The sequence below is a fragment of the Xiphophorus maculatus genome, chromosome 21 (genome assembly GCF_002775205.1).
Source record: "Xiphophorus maculatus strain JP 163 A chromosome 21, X_maculatus-5.0-male, whole genome shotgun sequence".
NCBI lineage: Eukaryota > Metazoa > Chordata > Actinopteri > Cyprinodontiformes > Poeciliidae > Xiphophorus > Xiphophorus maculatus.
The window spans coordinates 17036477-17061310 of NC_036463.1; the positions used below are offsets into that span (position 1 = coordinate 17036477).

At 39.9% G+C, this 24834-nt stretch overlaps 2 protein-coding genes across 4 annotated transcripts in view; both read left to right on the forward strand.

The window, feature by feature from the left end:
- Nucleotides 1-891: 891 nt before the first annotated feature.
- LOC111606247 (zinc finger protein 271-like) lies at nucleotides 892-5038 on the forward strand. The gene is made up of 3 exons (XM_023326573.1): nucleotides 892-906; nucleotides 2366-2435; nucleotides 3383-5038. Exons 2-3 carry the CDS (start codon nucleotides 2373-2375, stop codon nucleotides 4985-4987), a joined length of 1668 nt encoding a protein of 555 aa, XP_023182341.1. The 5' UTR covers nucleotides 892-906; nucleotides 2366-2372; the 3' UTR covers nucleotides 4988-5038.
- A 2834-nt stretch (nucleotides 5039-7872) lies between these two features.
- vav3 (vav guanine nucleotide exchange factor 3) overlaps nucleotides 7873-24834 on the forward strand; it is a 103083-nt gene continuing 86121 nt past the window's right edge. For 2 of the 3 annotated variants that reach the window (XM_023325884.1, XM_023325885.1), the window contains exon 1: nucleotides 7873-8375. In XM_023325884.1, the coding sequence (XP_023181652.1) occupies nucleotides 8169-8375 (207 nt within the window). In that variant the 5' untranslated portion in view covers nucleotides 7873-8168. The remainder of the gene's footprint in view (nucleotides 8376-24834) is intronic. The other variant, XM_023325886.1, reaches the window with a different exon arrangement.

Genomic DNA, 24834 nt, shown 5'->3' on the forward strand with positions numbered 1-24834 from the left:
TGTTGAAGATTAATCTTCACTGCTCTGTTTGCACAGCCTTTTGTGTCGGGTTATTATTGTATGTAAATCCTCAGAGCAGCACTCTCCAGCACACACGCTTTACAGCCTCATTCTGTTGTCAAGGTTCCTCCTCGTGATATCGGGGAATGCGGAGATTAAATGAGTCTCGAAGGTGCGCGGTTCCCCTATTCCAGCCTTCCATCATTTCCATCTACGCTTCTAAGACTGTAAAAAGCATCCTCTGCGACTGCTAATGTGATTACCAGCACTTTCCTCTTCCAGGTTTGGATTAGTTTTCACATATTGGGTGTCTCCATCTCTTGCAGTCTTTGTCCGGGCTGCGCAATTCATGCAAACTTGAAATGAAGATAAAACAAACCGTGTTAGTTGCCTCTGTCTGTGACAGTAAGTTCAACTGATAACTGGTGCACATGCTGTATTTTTTTTTTCTACTGTTCTGCACTGCATTCTTTTTTGATAACTTAACAATTCACCAGAAGTATCCCATGTAGCATCCCATGGTTTCACACTCTTCCTTGCTTTGTCATTGACAGTCACCAGATATTGTACTTTGAGGCACGGTTATCTTTTCATACATAGTAAGTTGGTTTGGGCAAAAAAGAAAGAAATAATAATAAATAAAGTCATAAATAAATGTAGTCATTTGTTTCAACTATGATTGATACTGACACCTAAAACATCAAAACAACTAATCTCCATGGAAACAAGATTGTAAGCACCATAACGAGTTCTCCAGATTGAGTGGTTTAAAAAATAATACATACAGAGCCTAATGTTTATGGAGCTGTCATCTTCTGAACAATGTTACCATGGAAACCATAAAAGCATCCTGTCAAACGTAAATATTTTTGACAAAGGTAAATCTGCAGAGGTCGCTCAGAGGTTGTAAGTAAAGGCTTATTTATTTGTCACATATGTTTGTAATAATTCATACCAATGTTTAATAATTCACTTTGCAATATATGTAGAATTACAGTATGTCATCACTTGAATGTGCCAAACAGAAGTAATCCTTGTGTCTCGTGTTTCTCGTTTACTTTATCATGACTATTAAGATTATTAAGTTAAGTTGACTAACTTAAGTTGATTAAGACTATTAAGTTGAAAAAGCATATGTTTATATGCATAGTTAGCTTAGCTTAAGAAAAATTCACATTTTAAAACGGCGATTAAAAAAAATTCTCTGTGAAATTAGGGAATTTATTTGATTTTGGTAATCCCAGCTGACCTAAAGCAGGAAGTTAAGATTGTCTGAAAATAATATGATAAGAAATCAGGTCGTCTCTTATATGGTGTATAAATATTTGGTTTCAACTATTGACCCTTTGCTTAATCATTCGAAGCGTCATGATGGATGTCGGAAGTGAGGGACAGTATTGAACACAGCAACTGAAATAGTTGCCCAAAGTTGTTTTGACTCTACTTGTTTGAGTCAAGCTGATGTGTCTGTGAACATAACATTTGGTTGGGGTTTGGTAATTACAAAGGTTTGAAAGAGCTAGCTTCGAAAAACATATGGAGCAGTCATCCTTTGAACGATGTTACCATGGAAGCCATAAAAGCATCCTGTCAAACGTAAATATTTTTGACAAAGGTAAATCTGCAGAAATCTGATTTAATAATTTTAGGTCATAGATTTTAGATTTATGACAATAAAATTTGACAAAGGTAAATCTGCAGAGGTCGCTCAAAGAGATTGTAAGTAATGGTGACAGTAATGGCTGTAGTATTGTCTAGATACAGTATTATCTAGACAACAAAATCTAGATCATAGATTTTAAAAATCTGTGACAATTTCTAAAATGAAATTGACTAAACAGAAGTGATATTAGACTACCGGCTGTATGTTTTTTTTAACAGGCTTCTATCCTTCTACCCTTGCCTCCTCTCTCCTGACATGTTGATCAAATTGCAGTCTTCACATATTGACTTCACACCACATGAGTTATATCACTATGTCATAAACAGCATTTCCCCTTATACAGGAGAAGCATTAAAAACGTTTTGTCACTGTCACCGCCCTGTCTTTTGTCAGTAGAATAAAATGACAAGTTTGGCTTCTATCCTTGTCTGTTTATGCAGCCGCCCACACAACACTCTGACCATTTCTAAAATGAAATCGACTAAACAGAAGTGATATTAGACTACCGGCTGTATGCTTTTTTTTAAACAGGCTTTAAAGTAGCGGATTAGTTGCGTTGACGTCTGTCATGGCGAAGCCAGCAGATTTCTGAAGAGCATGACATCACGTGCAAAGGATCAATATCTGAAAAGGTTGCCACTGCTGTGCAAATACCATCAATTCACATCTGTCTTACATATTATAAATGTTTGTTTTATCCAGAACTGAAATGGAGAAACTTTGTGTGGAAGAGAAGGCTGGTGTTAGCGACACGGTGGCATCACTGGAAGAGGTTAGTTATTAAGACGTGTGGGAAACAGAGTGCTCCTGTTTGGTTTGTCATAGTGTTTCTGCATTTAGTTTGAATGTTCTGCCTTTGCATGTGTGGGGTTTCCCTGGGTACCCCGGCTTCATACCACACTTCAAAAACAAAACAATTATTTTAATGTGGGTTATCTTAATTGCTGTAAGTATGGTCGTGTGTGCACATGGTTCTTTTTCCTGTGTGTCTCTTTGTTGCCTTGTGACTGGTGACCCTACGTGACCTAGCTAAAACTTTTCATGTTAGCCTACCACAAGGGTCTGCAACCTTTCAGTCCAAAGAAGCATTCTTGCCTTCAATCCAGATAAAAAATCAACACCACCATTTTAGAGTTGCAAATATTACATGACTTGTAATTATGATGAACATCTAACTATAGAAAATTTGTCGTCATTTTTAAAGAAACCCCATTTCATTTGTATTCTGTCTAAAAGACAGAATATCCTACTAAAAGAGAAGGGATATATTTTCAGTCATGGCATGTAAATATTTGTGGAGAATTCAGTGAAAATATAGGATAGCTTTGGACTCAATGACAAGAAAAACAGATAAAAAAAAGATTACTGGTATTTTTCTTGTCATTCTGTTGTGAAAATTCAAAGCAATTTTCTGTTGAATACTATTAAATATACTTTTGTGATTTGTGATTATAGACCACCGGCTGGTTTTTCAGCATTTTTAACAATATGATTAAGTGCCGTAGTGAAATATCCAAAGAGCCACTTGTGGGACACAGGTTTCAAACCCCTGGCCTATCTAACAGAAAGACAAATACACAGCTTTGCACTTGAATAAGCCAAACTGAGAGATGTATTCTGATTTTTTTTAAAGTTTGCCATAAAGTCAAACTGTTGACTATCAGAGTGTTTGTACGTCATAGTGACACTCTGTTATAATTACTGTACTTCTATTCGTAGAACCAAATCTGCACGACCCCGGGTGAGAAGAGATTCAGAAATTCCTCAACACAGAAACTTCATCAGCACAACCACACTGGTGAAAAGCCTTACAGCTGCGGTCAGTGTGAGAAGACGTTCAAAGATTCCTCATCGCTGAAAAGTCATCAGCTAATCCACAGTGGTGAAAAGCCTTATAGCTGCGGTCAGTGTGAGAAGAGGTTCAAAGATTACTCTGGCCTAAAGCGTCATCAGCTAATCCACAGCAGTGAAAAGCCTTATACCTGCGGTCAGTGTGAGAAGAGGTTCAAAGATTACTCCGGCCTAAAGCGTCATCAGCTAATCCACAGCGGTGAAAAGCCTTATACCTGCGGTCAGTGTGAGAAGAGGTTCAAAGATTCCTCTGGCCTAAAGCGTCATCAGTTAATCCACAGCTGTGAAAAGCCTTATAGCTGCGGTCAGTGTGAGAAGAGGTTCAAAGATTACTCTGGCCTAAAGCGTCATCAGCTAATCCACAGCAGTGAAAAGCCTTATAGCTGTGGTCAGTGTGAGAAGAGGTTCAAAGATTACTCCGGCCTAAAGCGTCATCAGCTAATCCACAGCGGTGAAAAGCCTTATACCTGCGGTCAGTGTGAGAAGAGGTTCAAAGATTCCTCCGGCCTAAAGCGTCATCAGCTAATCCACAGCGGTGAAAAGCCTTATAGCTGCAGTCAGTGTGAAAAGAGGTTCAAAGATTCCTCTGGCCTAAAGCGTCATCAGCTAATTCACAGCAGTGAAAAGCCTTATAGCTGCGGTCAGTGTGAGAAGAGGTTCAAAGGTTCCTATGGCCTAAAGAGTCATCAGCGAATCCACACTGGTGAAAAGCCTTACAGCTGCGGTCAGTGTGAGAAGCGGTTCAAAGGTTCCTCTGGCCTAAAGAGTCATCAGCGAATCCACACTGGTGAAAAGCCTTATAGCTGCGGTCAGTGTGAGAAGAGGTTCAAAGATTCCTCTGGCCTAAAGAGTCATCAGCAAAACCACACTGGTGAAAAGCCTTATAGCTGCGGTCAGTGTGAGAAGAGGTTCAAGGATTCCTCTGGCCTAAAGAGTCATCAGCAAATCCACACTGGTGAAAAGCCTTACAGCTGCGGTCAGTGTGAGAAGACGTTCAAAGATTCCTCATCGCTGAAAAGTCATCAGCTAATCCACAGCGGTGAAAAGCCTTATAGCTGCGGTCAGTGTGAGAAGAGGTTCAAAGGTTCCCCTGGCCTAAAGAGTCATCAGCGAATCCACAGTGGTGAAAAGCCTTATAGCTGCGGTCAGTGTGAGAAGAGGTTCAAAGATTCTTCTGGCCTAAAGAGTCATCAGCAAAACCACAGTGGTGAAAAGCCTTATAGCTGCGGTCAGTGTGAGAAGAGGTTCAAAGATTCCCCTGGCCTAAAGAGTCATCAGCGAATCCACAATGGTGAAAAGCCTTATAGCTGCAGTCAGTGTGAGAAGAGGTTCAAAGATTCCTATGGCCTGAAGAGTCATCAGCGAATCCACGCTAGTGAAAAGCCTTATGGCTGTGGTCAGTGTGAGAAGAGGTTCAAACATTCCTCTGTCCTAAAGAGTCATCAGCGAATCCACAGTGGAGAAAAAGCCTGATCCACATAAAAAACAGAAACATCTGGAACTGTGAGGAAACTTCTTTCTCTCCTCCGGCCTTCCATCACTACGGAGACAACTGTCAATGCTGTCTGTAACATTTATATCAAAAATAATAACAAGCATGCAAATAAATTGTCATGTCGTCTGTATTTCCAGAGAAAAAACACAGACTCAGCTCTAAAAACAAGCCAGTCTGTAAGAACCTTAGTTTCTTTTATGTATGCTTTAATTTTTACCAAATCTTTGAAAAAAAAACCCCTCCAAAACAAAACAAAGCACAGAAACAAAAAAGTGACCAACAGTCTGTATAGTTCTAATAATATTTATTATTCATTCAGTTTTATCTACAGTCTTGCATGTGCCACGTTGGAGTGGCGTCCATTTTCCTCACTTTTTGTTTCAATCAAAGATTATTTGTCATTTTTTCCATTATTCAGATTCTTTCCACAATCCTGATTCAGTCATCTTAACCACATTTTTGTTATTGCCCTTTTGTTTTTGCTCATCATTACCTTTGACAGAAGCAAATCTTCTTTACTCAACATTGTCATATTTCCCGAATCCCATCATATTTCAAGAATGTGGGATTGTATAGCCCAGAATTTCAATCAATGTTGATTCAACTTGCTCCCAATATCCAGGTATTTTTGTTCAGCTCCAAAAAATATGTGACTGATTGGGTTCACATACTGCCCCCCCCGACCCCCCTGGCGTTCTTGTAATGCAGATGTCTGTTTACTTTTGATTTGAGAAACCTTGTTCAAGTCTTCCAGCAAAATGAACAAATGAGTTTATTATGCTTTCCTGCATTTCTCACGTTTGGGATAATTCTTCAACTGTTATTTTAAGTTTTGTTCCCCATTTCTTCTTTAGATACAATATTGTTTTCTCTCTGCATTATGCCAGAGAGCTGAGATGATTTTTACTCATGTTTCTTGTAAATATGAATCTATCTCTACTCCAATGGGACTGTTGTTTATGTCAAGTAACTTTTGGTTAGTTAGGGGTTTTTTGTGTGTGTGTAGTCTTCTCTTAACATTTTTATTGACCACGGTATGGTCAATATATTTAACTACCGATTGGGATCAATAAAGTATTTTTGAATTTGAATGACTATATTTGATTGATGAGCAAACTGTTGAGCTGAAGGCCGATATTTAGAGCAAGTTTTACATGTGCTTCTATAATGTCTCAGAAATGCTAAAGGATGATTGTCCCTATGCCACAGTGAACCGCAGAAATTCACTAAGCTAGACTTGGCACAGAGTGCAATATATCATAAAATATACATACACAGGCTAATTTCAGTCAATCTTTTGTTTTACAAACACTTTATGTGATGACTCTGTATATGAGCTTCACCTTTTGAATCCAAAAACTAAAGCTAGTGAACTTTTTGGTGAAATTCTAAGTCGACATTGTTGCTAAAGAAACCACGACTGTCTTTTTCCACTTCTGGTCAGTTACGGAAACATCCAAGCGCCATGTTTGCAACTGTTGTCTGTTGCCAATGAAATAGTGGAGGCAACAAAAGCAGAAGTCACTGTTTTTATACCCTACAAAGGAGAAACAATTAAGGTGTTGCAGACTCATTAGCAAGCCAATGAGGAAGAGTTACTAAATGTTAAAAATATAACACAAAAATCAGACATTTGCTGTTTATACTCCCCCTAAAAATCATCAGGTCAGTAGATATTGTGCATTTGTTGATCTGCATTTTGGCAGTGGGAAAAAGTTGATATGTTTTCTTCAAATGCAACACGTTAATTGAGCCACTTTGTCAAATCTCAACTGACTCCACACGTCGACATTTGTGACGTGAAAACAAGGATATTAACAGCCGTCTCTCTAGAAATCCTTTGGATTATAGATTTACTCAAATGGTTTTCATGGACACTTGGGGACTCTTGTAGCTTTACTTCCAAAAAAATTAATTTTAGAGGACTTCATGATTCTCTGATGCAATAGTTCATAAAAAAAGAGTCTCAACCAAGGATTAAGTCCATACACTGCACGGTATATGGAAATACATTTTAGTAAGCTAATTTTTATGTAATGAAAGTCTTTTTCAGCAACTCTTTTCCCTTCCACTCAACTTTACGTTTATGTGTTTGGACACAGTACTCTTTAAAGACAGCTTCTAATTCGTCAAGACGTTTTGTGGCTTACCCTCCTTGTACAAGGTCTCAGCGACTGTCTAAGTCAGTAATCTTTCCAAAATCATGTCGACCATGCATCCACAGAAGAACATTTATTAAAAATAAGATAAGATAAGATTTATTTGTCAGTGTCATCAACAGATTACAACGAGATTGAGATTTGCTCGACTCGAGTTAAGATGCAGGTTAATCTTTTTTTATATATATATACATAGCCTAATATTTCCAATTTTCTATGAAACCTATTTTGTCATTTTGTTAGTTGCAAGACACACAAGTTGCCATAATCTTGTGTATCAAATATGTCTTCCACTTTTTGAATTGCACTACATAATGAAATCCCTAAGATGCACTTTGAATAGTGTTCAGCTAAGTGAAAGTGGCTCTGTGCTTGGCTTGCTCAGTGATGAATTGCTCAGCACTGTAAATAAGCTCTCTGAGCTGCTGGAATATTTGCCTGCACTCAAGTTCTTTTGTGACTCCTTAATAAAACTAGCAGCAATACAACCTAATTTAAAAAAACAAACAAACAAACAAACAAAAAAAAAACCCCAAAGTTGTCTTTACCCCACTTTTGAAGCTTACGAGGTGTGAAGTCATGCTATTTCTTGTCACAGTACTGTTCAGTGAGCCCGTGTGGCAAGCGGAAGAGGTGAACAGGGTGAGGGGGAGGGAAGAGAAACAAACAGAGAGAGAGAGAGAGAGAAAGGAAGGGCGCAGGACGCACTCCATCTACAGTCTCGCTTCAGCCTCGCCACGCCGGACCCCGTCATCCGCGGAGCGCCCGCCACGCATCTCCCAGGAGCTTTCTGCCGCGCGCTTCCCTTTACTCTCCTCGTCGGGTTTTACGCTGGGACGCATCCGGCATGGGTCCGGTCTGCTGAAAGGCGCGAGAGGTGTTGCCGAACCGTTAGCACTTTGAGTCTATAGACGCGCGCGCGGACACACACACACACACACACACACGCGCGCGCGCGGAGAGACCCGTGAGAACTCGCTCTCCGGCCGAAGACAGAATAATGATGGAGTATTGGAGGCAGTGCGCGCTGTGGCTGATCAACTGCAAGGTGCTCCCCACTAACCACAGGGTGACATGGGAGTCAGCGCAGGTATTTGACTTGGCTCAGACCCTCCGGGATGGAGTCCTCCTGTGCCATCTGCTCAACAACCTGAAGCCCCAGTGCATCAACCTGAAGGAGATCAACCTCCGGCCGCAAATGTCACAGGTAAAAAATAATAATAATAATAAAATGAAATAAAAAGAAAGACACGTTACCCCCCGCCGTCCCCGTCTTCTCCTTACCTCCCCGACTCCCGTTTCTCCGCTGTAGCCACTATGAAGGCAACATGGCCAGACTCCATAGGGATTATGCTCATTTATACATTTTGTCCAGTTTTACCCATTTTTACCGCAAGGCAACATTATAGTTCGAGTTAATTGGTGTTTAAGTGATTTGTTTATAGAGTCCGGCTCACGAATTCCTACGGATTTACAAACGTTTTTATTTCTACTCACACTTTTACAGATTCTTACAGTGTGCGGTCTGTTGCCGGAAAACATCTGAAAATAGCCGCCTGTGAGCTACCTAGGAGGGGTTTTTCGGATCAATTCCACATAATTTTGGCGTGCAAATCCATTCCCGAAGGAAGGACTGTCGCTTAAACATTACTGCAAGCAAGTAGTAGCTGTTTTTTCACTTTACTGTCGCTTGCAGTAAGTGCAAAACCATGAACTTGAGAAAAATTGCATGGAGTACGGTGTGAGCTTTATCAAACTCATATTCTCAAAGTTAGCATAACAAACAACATCCAAGTGAAACACTCAAATTTCCCTTCTTGTTTTTAAATGATTATTATTTTTATTTAACTTGATGTGTTTAAAGTCACTAGCAGAGAGTTGACATACTTTTACGAAACAGCAAGAAACTGAGTGAACCGGTGCCTCCAAAGAGGGAACAGGGGACAACACCCCCATCGACCCCCCACAGATTTCTTGCTGTAACCAAGATGAAAAAAAGTTTATTAGCATGAATGATAAAACCGAAGTGGACAAACTATAGCGAGCTGCAAATATTATTAATATTGCTTTATTATGACTCCTGAAATTGACTTGATTGTGGTGTGCCATCTCTGACCACTCCTTATAAAATCAGCTGGAGTAAATTATTTAAAAACTATTTTTGATTGTTGGAAACAAAAATAGATAGATAGATAGATAGATAGATAGATAGATAGATAGATAGATAGATAGATAGATAGATAGATAGATAGATAGATAGATAGATAGATAGATAGATAGATAGATAGATAGATAGATAGATAGATAGATAGAGTGAGTCATTGCCACATGGCCCTGTTTGTCAGATACCATCTGCCTCAATATCAGGACAGCCTGAGCCGAGACCTGATTAATATTCGTCTTTCTAACGGTGAATCTGTCCGTCTGGCTCAGTGACAGCACGCAGTGTCATAGACACTCACCTACTGAGCCTGCAGACCTGCTCTAAGAGCATTACCCAGTAGAGGAGGAAAACACCCCACACACTGACCGCAGTGTGTTGCCTTGTACCAGGCAAGGTTCAAATTTTATTCAAAGCAGCTAATCAAATCATGAATACAGTATTGTGATGTATCTCATGCGGGATCAAACGGGACATCTGGCTTGCTTCCTGGAAAGAAGCGCATTAACCTCGGTGGCACGGTCATTCACAATCAAATTGCGTGGCTGCTGTTTGACTGCAGCGTGCGGGATGAGTGGGCAATTTAAGATTGCACGGAGGTTTTAAGTGTCACTGGGGAGCCGTGGATGTCTGTGTCCATCTGAGAATGTTTACTCGGGAGATTTCAGTCAAAACCAGATTGGAGTCTATTAAGCCCATTTGGTGGTAATGTAAAAGGTATTATAGAGACAATGTCTGTGCCAGTAAAGAGGCATACGGTGTTTCGTGTCAACCATAACATCAGGAAATGCAGTAGAGTTTTCATCGGTGGTGTGGTTTATGAACAAGGCCTATCTAGACCCAGAATGGGTTATTTATAGATGCAGACAGAGTTTGTTTCACTCATGGCAGGGTGGTACAGACTTATTATAATCTCTTACCTGCCGTAGTCATTGTTCTTTGTGTCTTCATGTGGTATTAATTCAGATTATCTAAGGTTGCAGCTAGTCCACAAGTGGCCAAACAAACTGGACTTCTACCTTTTTAAAACAACTCCAATCTTAAAAACAGGGATTAGTTTTTACGGAGAGTGAAGGTAGGAGGTGGTCTGCCCTCCTGAGTGAAACCGGTACTGAAAATGGAACGTAAAGCTTTTCCTTTAGCTTTTCTGAACTATTTCTTCCCGTAAGTCAATCTTAGACCACTGGAAAACCTGCTAAATTCCCTTGAAGTCGTGCCACAACTGCATGGAGATTCGTTTGTGGATTCAGCAGCAGAGTTGAGTCTGTGGGTTGTGTCCGTGAAAAACTTGCCAAATCCTGTCTGACAGTGGTAAACAGCTTCAGGTGAAAACAGGTGAAGGTTTGGCACAGTCTCTCCTTCATTGGGAAAACAAGACCTGTCTTTGCTGGAGGCAATCCCTTTGCAGAGACGTACAGTATCAAAATGAAATTTTGCAGCTCGTGGCAATCTCAAATCGCCAGTCTTGGGGAGCATTACTCTATTCCTCAGGATATTGATGTGCATCTATCTATAGCGATGTTTAGCAGTGACTATATCTACAGCCTTTTGGGAGACCTCACCTCAAAGTTAGTGAGCACTTGTGGAATCAGTCTGGAGTGTGCTGTTAAAGCTAGAATGACCGGCACCATCACATTGGCTGACTTGCAGCAAAGGCTGGTTGAAGAATGGGTTGCTATCCCACAGAAGGGTTTGACCAAGCCTGTCTCCAGAACCAGGAGGAGCAGTGTGCAGTTCTCTCACACACAACTAAGGCAGTTGCTCTTTGTTAATCGAAAAGTTTTGTTTCTTCAGACTTTAATCTTCTAAACCAATGAAGAACACCAAGCAAGAGTCAACAGCAAAATAAGTTGCCTGGTATTGACATTTAGAGGATTTAGCAAAGTTTCAAGTTTCCAATGTCATAATATTAATTCACAAAAAGTATTTTTACAACAAAGAAATAATCAAGCACAATTTTCTTGCTATTTACAAAGTTTATTTTTCATTTCTGCACGATACTTCTTATGTCGGACGTTGCTTTTACCGAAAATGCTTCACATGTTCCACTCTCAGCACATGTTTCACTCAGGAAGATCGCTGGTGGTGCACAGCCTCTGACCTCCAGTTCCAGTGTAAATAATCCTTGCTTTATGCGTAAATAGCCACTCAATGGAAACTCTGTAATGGTTTGTTCAAGTGTAGAAGAATAAATAATGTTTTTACAGACTTGCATAAGATTGGACGGTACAAGTCCGCTTTGAATTTTATGCACCCCCATGCTAGCTGTTAGCCAAAGAGCTATAGCTACTCTATGTATGATATTAATTGTTCACTAATAACAATTCAATTATTCCTTTATTGAGAACATGAAGGAGCTACAGTTTGAGCAGAAGGCCCAAGAACCTTTTAAGAGATTTGAAAATAGAATATAAAAGTTTTTGCTGCAGGTGATGCTACTAGACTTTTTTTTTTTTTTTTTGCTAGCTGTAGTGTACAGATCAGACAGTATGTCATAGCAGTCCTTATTTATAAATTCCAGGATTACTTTAGATTATTTTTCATAAGATTTCATATACTTCCTCAAGCTAAATGTGTATCAGTAGCTCAGCATAGTTAGGGTTTGCTTTTGTTTTATCTTCTTTCACATACTGACACACTGCCTTTGTGGTACCGACTCCTCCAGTGAGCAAATCATTGTGGGGTGGGGGGAGAGAAATTGATGTCAAGAGCCACAGCCCCCCACCCTCTTACAAAATAAGTTTGATTTACATAACTGGGGGAGGAGTTCCTTCCCTTTCATCCTGCATAATGCATGAGGGCTGTGGCAGCTACTTTATCATTGGCCGATAATAACACATGGGACGCTACCGTGGCCTCACCAGTGGGAGTCGTGAGATGGAGAAGACAAAAGGCAGTGAAAGAAAAAAGAAAAAAGAAGAGTGTGTCTGGTCCTCCACTGAGGCACCTCAGAGGACATAAAGGGACCTGGAGGGGGTTTTGTGTGCTTCGCTGGGGTGGGCTGCTTAATTAAAGTACAATGCATATGAAGCTCCGGAGACTTCACATGTGGAGTGCTGGAATCGGGATGCGCTGCTTCTCATTCGTGGTGCGTTGATTGGGATTAAAACAGAGGTGCCCAAAGTTGGTCCTCAAGGGCCAGCATCCTGCATGTTTTAGTTCTCTCCCTGGTGGTAGTAACAACCTTTTCAGCATTACTTAAGTCTACCAATGAGATGATCTTTTTCAACATTTTGTCATGCAAAAACCATTTAACTGTGATGTCGCTTTTTGTCACTGTCTGTGATAGGCTGGAGTGCATTATTAGGTGCATTTTTATTGACCATAGAATTTTTATGACAATAAATTTGCTTAATGGAAACACTGCACTGTGATAGACTAACGACCTGTCCAGGGTGAGCCCCGCCTCTCGCCTGAAACGTTCGCTGGAGATAGGCACCAGCATCCCTCCCGACCCCACTAGGGAAAAAGGTGTAGAGAAAATGGATGGATGGAGACACTGCAATTTTGAAAAAGATAAAAACCCCTCAGATTTTTAGTTTAAAATATCTTTGCGCTTTTTCGGCTGAAAAGCTACAGATACGGTACCAATACTGTAGTTTTTCAGCTGAATCGAAATCGCAAAAATGGAATAGAGATGGGTTTTTTCTGCATTACGCAATTGACGGGGGCGACATCCGGATGTTACTACTCTCAAAAACCACGAAGAAGACGACGACAGGAAGTTGTATTTTGTCTTTTTTTTTATTTTTGCAGATAAGGCTACCAGAGCTCTCCCAGCATCACACAGTTCATAAAAAGTTGTGTGTCACTTGAACGTGTTGAATCCATAGCTCTTCTGTGAAATCGTCTACTACAATTTCCCCCAACCTATAAGAGGCTTGTCTCTCCAGCCCCTGAATTTGACGCCAACATCCTCTGATTGTCTGATAGATGTTGAATGGTGGCGTCATCGCTGGATTATCAGTGTGGTCCCATGTGACTGTTTGCATCTGCTGCCGCCATAATCTTTAATGGCTCATCACGTGAACAAGCCTATTCACGTGTGATTTTCATTTCATTTCTTATTTAAAGGAAACCGCAATTGCGAAATTGTGTCTTTTCGACATTAGCAGAAAATAGACAAAGATTTGCGCACTACGCTACTACAGTAAAGCGGAAAGAAAATGACGAATGGCTTTTTTACAAATACAAAACAAAAGTGGAGAGTGTGGCACGCATTTCTTTGAGCTAACGCATTTCACTGCAGATGTGGCTGTACGGTGAAGGTAGTTGAACTTCGACTGAACCTCAAACATGATTTCCTCTAACATTGTCCTGTTTCTAAGTGTAGCAATTAACCAATTAACTCTGACCAGCTTTCTGCTTCCTGCAAAAGAAAAGCATGCCCACAGCACCATGCAGCCACTGTCGTGTGTAGAGCTATTTGCAGACTGAGTTAGTTTGCCTCCACACACGTCAATTGGATAATGAATACTCTAGGAAGTATTGAACATACTCTTCCTCTTGTTAGAAATACACAACATGCTTAATTGCTGACTGAACTCCACGTGCTTTGCATATGCGAATTCCTGACATTGTTTCAACACTTGTTGCTTGCAAGACAGAGCTCAAAGTTCCAGTTTAATAAAAAAAAAAAAATCCTCATTCAGCCTCTTTTGATCAGAAGTTTACGGCGCTGTTATGAGCCCAATTACAAAGTCTAGACAAAGCCCGACCACAGCGTGCTCAAGCCCTTGCTTCGCTGGCAGCGAAAAGCGCCACATAATCAGCAGTTGCTTTCTGTCTCAGCTGAGTCGAAAACAGAGGTTTAGCTTTTAGAGGAACTGGGGGAATGCTTGTCATGGTGCAACTAGCAGACCGCATGGTGAACAAGGCACACGTGCTGGGTTTCTTTTTTCGTTTTTGCAAGAAAGGGAACGTTATTTGCGTGCGTGTAAGTCATAACAGTGTACAAAGTCTCTTTTCAAATAAAGCGATTCTTATAAAGCAGCCATAAAGTAGAGCTACAAAGGAGCTCTTTGGGTGACTTTGGAATTGAAAACTTTCAATTGGAGCCCTGTTTCTCCTCAGTGTTACCTAGTTTTTCCATGACACAGGAAAAAGGGGGAAAGCGCAGCAGCAATCGCCCCCCGGCCCCCGTCGCCCAAGCCCCTCGAACGGTGCAGCCTCGAGGTTCAACAAGATCAGGAAATCAGGAAATGGAATAGAGGAAGGAAGTGAAACTAAAACATACCCTCGATCAAATTAAGACCAAAAACGTCAGGCACAATGAAAAGAAAAAGAACATAAAAACACTCCTCACTATTCTCAGGCACCAGAAAGAAAAAAAAAAAAAAAATTTGCTCTTTGCTCTATCGAGTCAACCGCGACGATTTCGAAGTGAAAGTGAGAGAAAGCGTCTGAGTTAGAGTCGGGTGTCAAACAAACTCCTGGCAACACATTGTGTTTAGGCTAGCAACAAATGACACAAGCATTGGAATTCCAAATTTCAACACAGATGTGACTTGAGAACCTCAACAAAACCGAACTCATTCATAGCTGCACTACAAATGCAACTTTCCTTTAGTCCACCAGAGTCTACTCTGTGAATTAATCCATAATTCATACATTTTTTTTTGGTTTGTTTTCCGCCGAACTGTGTCGCTGCAAATGCATGATTTCAGCTCTTGACTTGACTCTTGAAGGCCGAAGCGGCTGTATCCCAAATGCTCTGCGTAACGCAGCCGCTTGCGTTTAATTTATTGAACTGAGACAAAGATTTTGCGATGTGAAAGCGAGAAGAGAAAAGCCGGTTTCACAGAGCGTACACGGCGAGCATCAAAGCCTCTGAGACGCCCTCGTCATTCTCCTGCAGCAGAGGCACAAAAGTTAGAGTGGGAGGATGAGAAAAACAAAGAGGAGATGACTTAATTTGCTTTTTGGGTTTAGTAGAAGAAGGAAAGCCCTATAAGGATCTATAAGCCAGAGTGGGCTCTGCACTACACATTCTGATTACCATGTTTTTTAGATTTTTTTTTAAAAGACTCAGTGTTTTGAAATATTAAATTTGTGGTATTAATTAAGTATTAAAATACACTTATGGTGGAATAAGGAGGATTTTTCAGGGGCATATTATCATTATATTTAGTACTTAGTTTGGCATACTGATCAAAATTTTCAGACAAGTTGAAAAGGGCAAGAGTTTTGCACTGTGGGATATTAAGAAAGTCGTGAGTACAACTTCAAAATGCATAAAGGAGAAATGGGACGGAGACAAAAAAAAAAAAAATTGAATAAGCAATTCATTGCACACAACTAAACTGCAAATAAGATGTTGAGCTGGTCAAAAGTTTAAGACCACAGCATTTAAAAGCCCAAATCTTCACAAAAATGTGGATTCTGTGTCGTTTTCATAGTGACATTGAATCGTTTCACCTTCTTTTCTTACATTAGAGATTCAGTTATTTTTCAGTTATAGCCATAGATATTTCTTGTGGCTGACTCGTCACAAATGGGTGAAGTTACCGTAAATAAATATAAATACAGTAAATAAACTACATTTTTATTTTGTTAGAAATAGGCCGATTTGCAAAAAAAAAAAAAAAAAAAAAAGTAGGCTTGGACTTTCGTAGCACTAAATTTATTAGATTGTTATGTTGATCTGCTTAGTCTGTCAGTTCTGCTTCTGCTCATTCTTCCTTCGTGTGACCTGTCACTGTTCTACAAGGAAAGACTCGAGAAACCGATTCCAGTTTGGTGCTCCGTTTCTGATCTTTGTTTTAAAAAAAAAAAGACAAAAGTTTTAATGCAAAAAATAATAATAGCGCAATATTTTAAGTTGTCTTCAACAGCTTATATTAGCGATTGGCTCAGTGAGCATGGCTAACATTACAAAAGTAGCACTGTCGTTGTGGAGATCATGTGGAGTGTTAAAATTTCACGTTATTTCAGACAGTGTCTGCGTTTTCTTTACAAATGTGCGCAAATCTCTGTCGATATTGTGATAATGTCAAAGAAACACAATTTTGCAATTGTTTCCACGAAATAAGAAATGAAATTGAAATCATAAGTGAAGGAGTGATTGTTCTCCGTTGGTTTGCTCCAGTGGCAACATTCGGCTGTTGATCACGTGACTCGTGTGATGCGGAGGAAAAAAACAAACAATTTCCATAGCAGTTTTGCGATCCAAAAAATTGTATTGAAAAATTAGGTTTATTTTGATTACCGTATTTCCATTGAGCAGATTTATTTTCCAAATATCAAATTGCGGAATTATGCAGTCAAAGGAAACGCAGCTAATGGGAAAAATTTTAGTGAGTGTTGTAAAGTGTCAGCATGCTGTTAGCGCTCTGTCTCTATCTCCGGACACATCACTGAATTTAGTTTCATTTAAAGCCGTTTTGTGCGTCTCTTTGTTAACATCGAGTCTTCTTTCTCTCATGGGCTTGACACACTTCGCTCATTTCCTAAGGAATTTGTGCCATGAGGGGACGATTGCTTTTTCCTCCTTCGACCGGCAAAATTCGGGCCTGTGAAATTTCAAGCTTGTGCACATACAGTAGGCGTCTATAATTGTAGAGATGCAACACAAGAAAGTTGAAAAACGTTAAGCTTTTGTCACTTCTATCACTTTCGCATCCCATGTTTTGGGTTCACCCGGAATGGTGGAAAACTGTCGCCTCCGCTGTGGTTGGTCACTCCCCGTGTGTTGAGCCAATTAGTAACATCTTTCACATTAAAGCTTGTTGCCTGTTGGAGCTTTGTATGTTGCATTTGCTGATTGGAGAAACATCTGCTTTTCAGGTTTCTGGTTAGTCACCAAACAGCGTAGCTCAAACTCTGAATTGGCCAATTATGGTCGCCAGTTGATTTTTATGTATGAGACTACCCAATTTATTGAGGTTTAGCTTTCTTCTTCCGTTTTCTTTCTTTGCTTGCAAGAATCTACTTGCCCGTTGGAGTCCCCTACATAAACAATGGACATTACTGTAATTAGTACTGCTGGAAAATGGCAGGAGAAGAAGAGTGATAGGAGAAGTACATTCTTCTTAGGCTACATTTCATCCACATTTAAATTTTCCTTGACATGATATTATCATGTCACCCAACTCTGGTTGGAAGGAGGTTGCATTTGAGATTTAAAGCCTAATTTTCACGACTGTGTGCCTCCCAACTGAGTGAAGGCTGTGGAGCTTCATGTAGTCAAGCTTTTTGACTCCGTGCCATGTGTTATTGTGCTTTACAAAGTGCTGTAGGAACTTCCCAGTTAACCCATTTCGCTTCAGAGACATCATAAAATCTTAAAACCTCTCCAAGCTGCTTACGTTTCTGCTCTGCTACTTCCTTCATCTTCTGATTTGTTTCTGCTGGTTCGAGAAGGCCTGTTAGGCATTCACAGTCAGACTTCGGTTATCAAACCACGTACCGATTATTTTCCACTACAGTGTACCGTATGCAGTCTATGTGCGGCAGGGCATTGGTATGCAGTGGACACGCGTAGGGCTCAGCCTGTCAGAGCTGCAGTAGCGCCGCTGCCCTCTTGATTCACTTTGTTGAAAGGTTTGCACCTGTCAGCGTGTAAACACCACGTTACCGCAGCCATGCATGCCCCGCACTGGTGCCATGCTCCGCAGCCTTCCAATTTTACAATTCCAGCACGGCATAATGCGGTGACACGGCGGAGCGAAGCCGTGTCACCGCAGTTTATTCACCAGCTTTTGTGGCCATATTGCATCTTAGTTGTTTATGCACATTTGCTCAGGGCAAGCTGACCTTTCAGTCCGTCACAAAGGTAACAACCCTGAACTGGAGCCATCTAAGTAAATTTCACTGCGCATCAAATTATAGATTGTGCATGTGATGATTTTATTAGGAAACATTCAGAGCTGGTGTCTTTAAATTGATTTTTTTTATTTTGTTGCTTTGTTGGATGCTACAGTTAATCACTAAGTGTTCTTCAAGCTCTTAAAAAAAAGTCAATATTGCTATTGTGTTTTTCCTGACAACGAGCTTCATCAGAAGTGACAAGTTGGTAACTTATTCCTGACATCAGAGGAGAATCTCAACGTACGTTATGCTTATGAGAATTTACAGATTACTGGGCCTATAAGATGTATTTTTTAAGTCCGTTTTGTGTGCAGTAAATAATAAATGTGAGCAAATTTACTACTATTTAGCTAAAACAACAGAAGACAGAATGCCGATTTCACATTCATAACCAGCTGCATTCGTCTGCCGTTTTTGCTATCAGAGTCACAGTAGCGATAAACTCTGACCATGGAGTGATGACAAACTAAACCTCCTCTGACTGGGGAGAAATTAATTGTGCTGCCTAGACGGTACCTTGTGGGTGAATGAGGCCCATCTATCTCCGAGCCTGGACCCAGAATAGACACGGATAAGGCCCTGTGCAGTTCAGGAGATTAAGGAGTTCATGACTTTTCCAGCTGGGTCATTTATGTGTCAGGTGTCCTGTTCCGAACGAGTCGACTATCTGTTTAGAAACGAGAAGGCGCGTCACTGTGTAATAAAAAAATGTTAAAAAAGAAAAAATCCCTCCAATGATCATGAATAGCCGTGACCTGATACATGTATTGTACAGTGTAAGGAATGGGGGCAAGGACATACCTATTTTTGCCTATGCGTTTTTTAGAGATGTAACAGGATACCTAAGCCTGGGTTCGGTGTGTACCTCGGGTTTTGGGTCACAGTTGGGTATGGGTACGGTAAAACAGCAAAAAGAAAATGCCAAATGCTTTCACCGATTAATGGGAAATAAACTCTCAGAAACCACAACAGAAGAACAAATAACTCTTGCTTTTGAGGGGTTTTGTAGTAACAAGAAGAATACAGAAACTCAAAATTCATGTCCTGATTCATTCACTTTAAAATGAAAAACATTTAAAGATTAACTTGTAGTAAGATGTTGTTTTGTTGTGAGTATGTAGACTAGAAGCTAACAGCTAGCCTAACAGACCTTCTGTTTTGGCTAACTTTGCCTTTTAAAACCACTCAAGCAAAAAAAATTATATATTCGATGTAAATTATGCTATATTGGTGACATTAGCAATTATTGAAGAAACTGTTTGTGTTTTCTGAGTGTAACAACATCTGTGCTGCTATTAAAAGGTAGCACCAGCTGTGACTCATTAGTCTGTCCGGCCAAGAAGAGAGTAATCTCTTAGGTTTTATCTCAGGTCACCCATCAAAAATGGTATGTTGTTATGCTTTTCGGATCTCATAGTTGTTTGTTGCACACGGGTGTAAACATTTTAAGTTTGTATTGTTATGGGAGACGTTTAAATCAAACAGAGGGTCTGTCTAGCTAGCATGTTAGCTTACAATGGTTTTGAGGGTTTCTGCACTCCTTACTAAAGCCATTTACGCTCCATGTTTCTTTTTCTGCTAGAGCAATGTTTTTAGTAACACATTAAAATCTTACTAAGTGGAAAAGTCTTAGTTTTAATTAACCATATTTAATAATCGTACAGTTTATTTTATAATAAATATGACCACAAATATGCAGCGATTTTTACTAAGAGCAGACTTTAGTGCACACAAAGGTTGTTTTTTTTAAAAAGAGTAACTAAGATCCTGTCTTTTCTTGCTTAAAATATAATTTTTTTTCTAGGCCAAGAAAGAAAAACCTCAACAATTGCTCAAAAATGATCAGCTAGGGTTTATCAAGATAGTCATGAGATGATGATTTGTTATAATATCCTGATTTAAAGTGAACAATACAATATTCCACATTCTTAGTCATTCCTACCAGCCATTTTTGCATTAATTTGGAGTGGAGTGCTTAAAAAAACAACTTACTTGTGTCTCTTTATCTTACATTTGTACAGTGACGATTTGGTACATTGACATATATTGTGCACACATATTTTTGCAGAGCCTAACATAGTTTTATAGAGGTGGAGGAGAAAGAAAAGTCAGGGTGTCGTTAAATATGACTCAAAGTCACATCCCTTATTTGTATTCTTTTACCCTCCTGAAACCTCAATCTGTCCCAGTGAACATCACCGTGTGTCCACACACAAAATGCACTTATAGAGGTCAGTCGGCACTTGACCCCTCTTTGTCATTTAGCACAAAAACATCATTCACACTCCTTTAACACAATTTTCCAAGAGAACCGAAGGGGGGAGGAGAGGGAGCTTGCTCGGTGTTTGCTCACAATTCTGGCTTTCTCTCTCTTGACGTGACGTACATGCCGTTTAGTGCTGGTCTTAGAGTTGGTTTCAGTGATATTCAATTACCCACTTTCCCTCCACACCAATTTCCTCTAATCCTTCTTTTGAGCCACGTACTAACCCACTGTTCAGCCAAACAGCTTGACCTGTGTTGCCATCGTCGGGAGAATTCACATCTCAGACAGTAATACTAATGCAAACCCTGTAGATAGAGGGGGGAGGGAGTAAGGTTTGTGTATATAGGGGGTCACTGAGGTTAAAGTCAAGATTTAATGGGAAAATGGCTCCTGGGACACTTATTAGTGTTATGGAGGAGGTACAGGATTTTTTTTCTCTCCTTTTTGCCTTAGTGTCAGAACATGAAATGAACATGGAGGAAAGGGAGCAAGTGTGTGTTTTTGCCCTTCATCTTAAGGCTCAGAAAGTGTTGATGGAGAATCCAAAGCAAAAAATGCTAACAGGACCTAAGCTGTCATCCTCACTCCTTCCTCCGAATGCTCTCTTAAGTGTCAGTGTGGGAATTATTAACCATATGTAAACTAAATCATTTAGGCATAGACAAAAAATATTTTTCTGGTTGATATGTGCTTCTGGATTTATTTTAGGTTGGACATGACAATTCCAGTTTTAATCAATTCCAGTTTTTCTCCCCCCTTTGGACTAAATTCCATAAAAGAAAGAAGATGTGCTGCAGTTTCCTGATAAAATATGCACGAATCTAACAGAAAAGTAAGAAATTCTGAGTTTCACTTCAGCGTTTGTTGCTAAGCTATGCCCCAATTTTTTATTAAAGTTAACAGAAGTGCATCAAGTTAGGTTTGATGGAAAATAGTGTGAGTTTGCAGTTATGATGCATTTTGTAAGTTTGAAAAAAAAAAATCAAAGCTGAGGAGAGAACATTTTTTGCTATCTGTCCATTTGATGAATGCATCTCTCATAATAACACTTGCTTTTGGAAACTTAGGAGGACATCATACCTAACCCATACAAGAACAAGCAACGTTAAATCATATTATAAAGTACTTTGTTGACCACAACTGACTGAGGATGCGCCCTGTTAGCTGATTAGAGGATTCAGCATTGCTGATAACACTGGCCAGCTGTAGACACGCTATTACGACAAACAAATCGATAATATCTTATTAATTATCAATTTAGGTCAACTGTCAGATCTAATTTGCTATTCACTGGCTCATCATTGTACAGAGCTGTAGGCACTGCAGGACAGTCTCTCACTTTAGCTAAATAACACAAAATAACCAAACGAGGAATTAGCCTGTGGCTAGGAAAGCTTCGTACAAAACAATGGTTGCTTTGCTTTTATCATGTAACATTGCTCACTGTGCTGTCCTTGACTAAGTGTTGAGATCTTCTAGAAGTAAAACACCACAGCATTTCCAACGATGGACATTTCTGTCCTGTAAATCACTATTTAGCCACTGGCAGCATGTGACTTTGCCCAGAGAGATAAATAAAATATGAAGGTAACGGGTGGAAGCTTGGTAAGAGTTTGAGGCTCTTATTTCGAAGTAAGAAAGGACGTAGGACTGTTGTGTTGATAGTCAAGTAATAAACTAAAAATTCATTATTACAAAGCAATAGAGAGTTTTATTTATTTATTTTTTATCTGATGGTGACCAGTGTTTTGTTCCCCTCTGAGTTTCTGGAAAGTTCCTAATTTCCTTAATATTAATATTATTCATTTTATAAAGGAATATGGCTACAAAACATGTTCACATTTCACTTCTGCCGAGGATCTTAGGACATTTATTTCAGTAAAGAAAAAAAAATTTAAACAATTAAAAAAAAAATGTAGTTTACATTGGATCTTTACCTATGATATACCTTTGTAACCTAATCTAGTTTTTGTGTTGTAAACAGTGGCGTAGGCTATGCAAGAGGATATTGTTTTTATAATATTTTTTCAACCATTTCCAAAAAAAGCACATAAATCATTTTTGACATTGCAAATTTAAGCAAACATGCACATCTAAACAGAAATGATCCCCGTTTTATCATCTTTTGAGAAATTTTGCTTCCTCCCGCACACAAACGCCTGGGTTGAATTATAACAACTAAAACTGTAAATCCTCCCAACGGTATGAATAATTTTGAGCTTAACCGTACACAGATCGCCTTTGGGAGCCAATTATTTTCTATTCCTAAAGCGGCCGATAACCGGAGCATGAAACTCTTAAGAAAAATGGCCACTTACAGGAATTGTGATAAGCCACAAAAAAAAAAAGAAAGAAAGAAGAAGAAAAAAGAAAGGTGTCAGGAACTGTGCATACAAGCAGTTGTGAATGAATGGAAAAAGTGACTCAAACAAGCAGCTGTTGACTGCTTTCCAGTCATGTGCTGCTGCTGCTGCTGCTGCAGTGTCTCAAGTCTGTGGGTTTTTCCTCAGAATGATGCGTGAAATCAGTTGCCACAGTATATTTTTGGAGTGAAAAAGCTGCTGACTGATGCTTCATGTTGACATTATTCTATTAAGATAAGTGAGATGACGAGTGTCTTCAGCGAGAGGGCAGCGGGCAGCGTTTTCGTCGGCGTCAGCAGAACCTCTCTCACCCTCCACCTCCCGTTTCCTGGTTACACGGCCGACAAAAGCTCCTACATGACATGGATGTGACCGGCCTGCGATATGTCATTATAAAAAAAAAAAAAAGCTCCATCATGAGCAGTGTTCGCTCGTGGCGTTTAAGAGCAGAACGTAAACATCCAACTTTTGTATCGCAGCTGGCTCGCAACGTCACCGGGATCTGTAGTGAGACTGAAAGCCTCGGCAAATCAAATTTAAGTTTCAAGCTTTTAAATCCCTTCGCATCCATTCATGCTCATTAATTAATTCTCAACGAGATTCGAGCAGTGAGATGGCCAAACTGCCTTTGCTGTTTTTCACAAGCACACATCCGCCAGAGGACATGATTTCATTATGCCCTGCAACACACACAGGGGCCATAAAAAGCTCCCAGCTTGTTGCTATGGAGCTTTGACTTGTGTCAAAGAATACACAAGCAGAAACTGGGATGCTTATTATGGATATTGCAGAAACAGAGCACGGCCTCGTATCCAACGCAAGAGGCGAGATAGCTCCCCTTACAGGACTGTTCTCTTATCGCGCGTGGTTGGGTTTGAAAATGAAATGTGCTGCAGGTGAGATTTTTTTTGGGGGGGTTCCTGCACACGTTTGTCCTTTCATAAACGCTCCCTTCTTTTTCATTGGGTACATCTCAGTTTGGGTTCTGCAGACTCCAGCTGGGACGTTAACGCTATTATCTAAATAAAATCCAAAATCTTCAGTTCCTCCTTGTGCACGAAGAAGGCTGGTTGCATCGGAAGCCAAAAACGGGTCCGTTCACACCGTTGGCTGCGTTCGCATCGGATGGGGTGCGGTTTCTGTTCCGATGGCTTTTCTCGGATCACCGGCCAATAATTGTGGTTAAGGTTGTTTTGAGGTCTCCAAACATCGCTTGATGGGATGGTTTTGCATAAAGAGCTTGAGACCTGAAAAAAAAAAAAAAAACCAATCAGTCTCATATTGTGTAGCACAGGGTTAAAGGCGTTCGTTTCTAAAATGGAAAAGTTCCCCATTGTTTTGCCTTCATGACTTCACTAAAATCCTTGTCAGGTTTCTATAGTTCTCATATTAGTAACTCAGTTATGGATCTTATCTTAATAAGCATGGAATGCTATGATATTCTCATGGTGTGATATCCTTGAGTAAAAATACCATAGATACAAAGTATTTATACAACCATTTCAAACATTATTAATGCTATTGCTAAAAGTAGCACTAGCGTTCAGTATTTCCAGATTCACCTAATGGACGTAGCGTTGGAAAATTCTCGTTTTTAGAAATCGTTTTTCTAAAATACTCAAAAGAAAATGCAGCTTGGGAAGCTGAAATACTTAGATGCAATGCTGCTGGAGATGCTGTATGTACACGTTAGCTTAGTGCCAAGATGGCTTCCACTGTGCGTACTAACACACACATTTTTCGAGAGGGTGTTTAGCATTTTCAGATTCTAGCTATTCGAGGGGAAATCTTAATCTTAAATCTCACCTCCACCATATTATTATTATTATTACTATTATTATTATTATTATTATTATTTTCTTTTGGAATAATGTCTATTACTGTTATTTATTGTTCTTTTGTTTTTGCAAAAGTGCCCGCTGTCAACCAGTTTCATCGAAAATGATCTGCAAGACTTCCGATCTTGGAAAAGGATAAACAATGTCTGACATATTCTCTCTCTGATTATTGTGGCAGTTTGCAAGACGAAATAAGTTTGGTCATCTTCACGTACATGAAACAGGAGATG

Coding starts and splice junctions, on each gene's coding strand:
- LOC111606247 (XM_023326573.1), top strand. CDS start 2,373: ATGGAGAAACTTTGTGTGGAAGAGAAGGCTGGTGTTAGCGACACGGTG. Junction 2,436..3,382: donor CGGTGGCATCACTGGAAGAG/GTTAGTTATTAA, acceptor TTCTATTCGTAG/AACCAAATCTGCACGACCCC.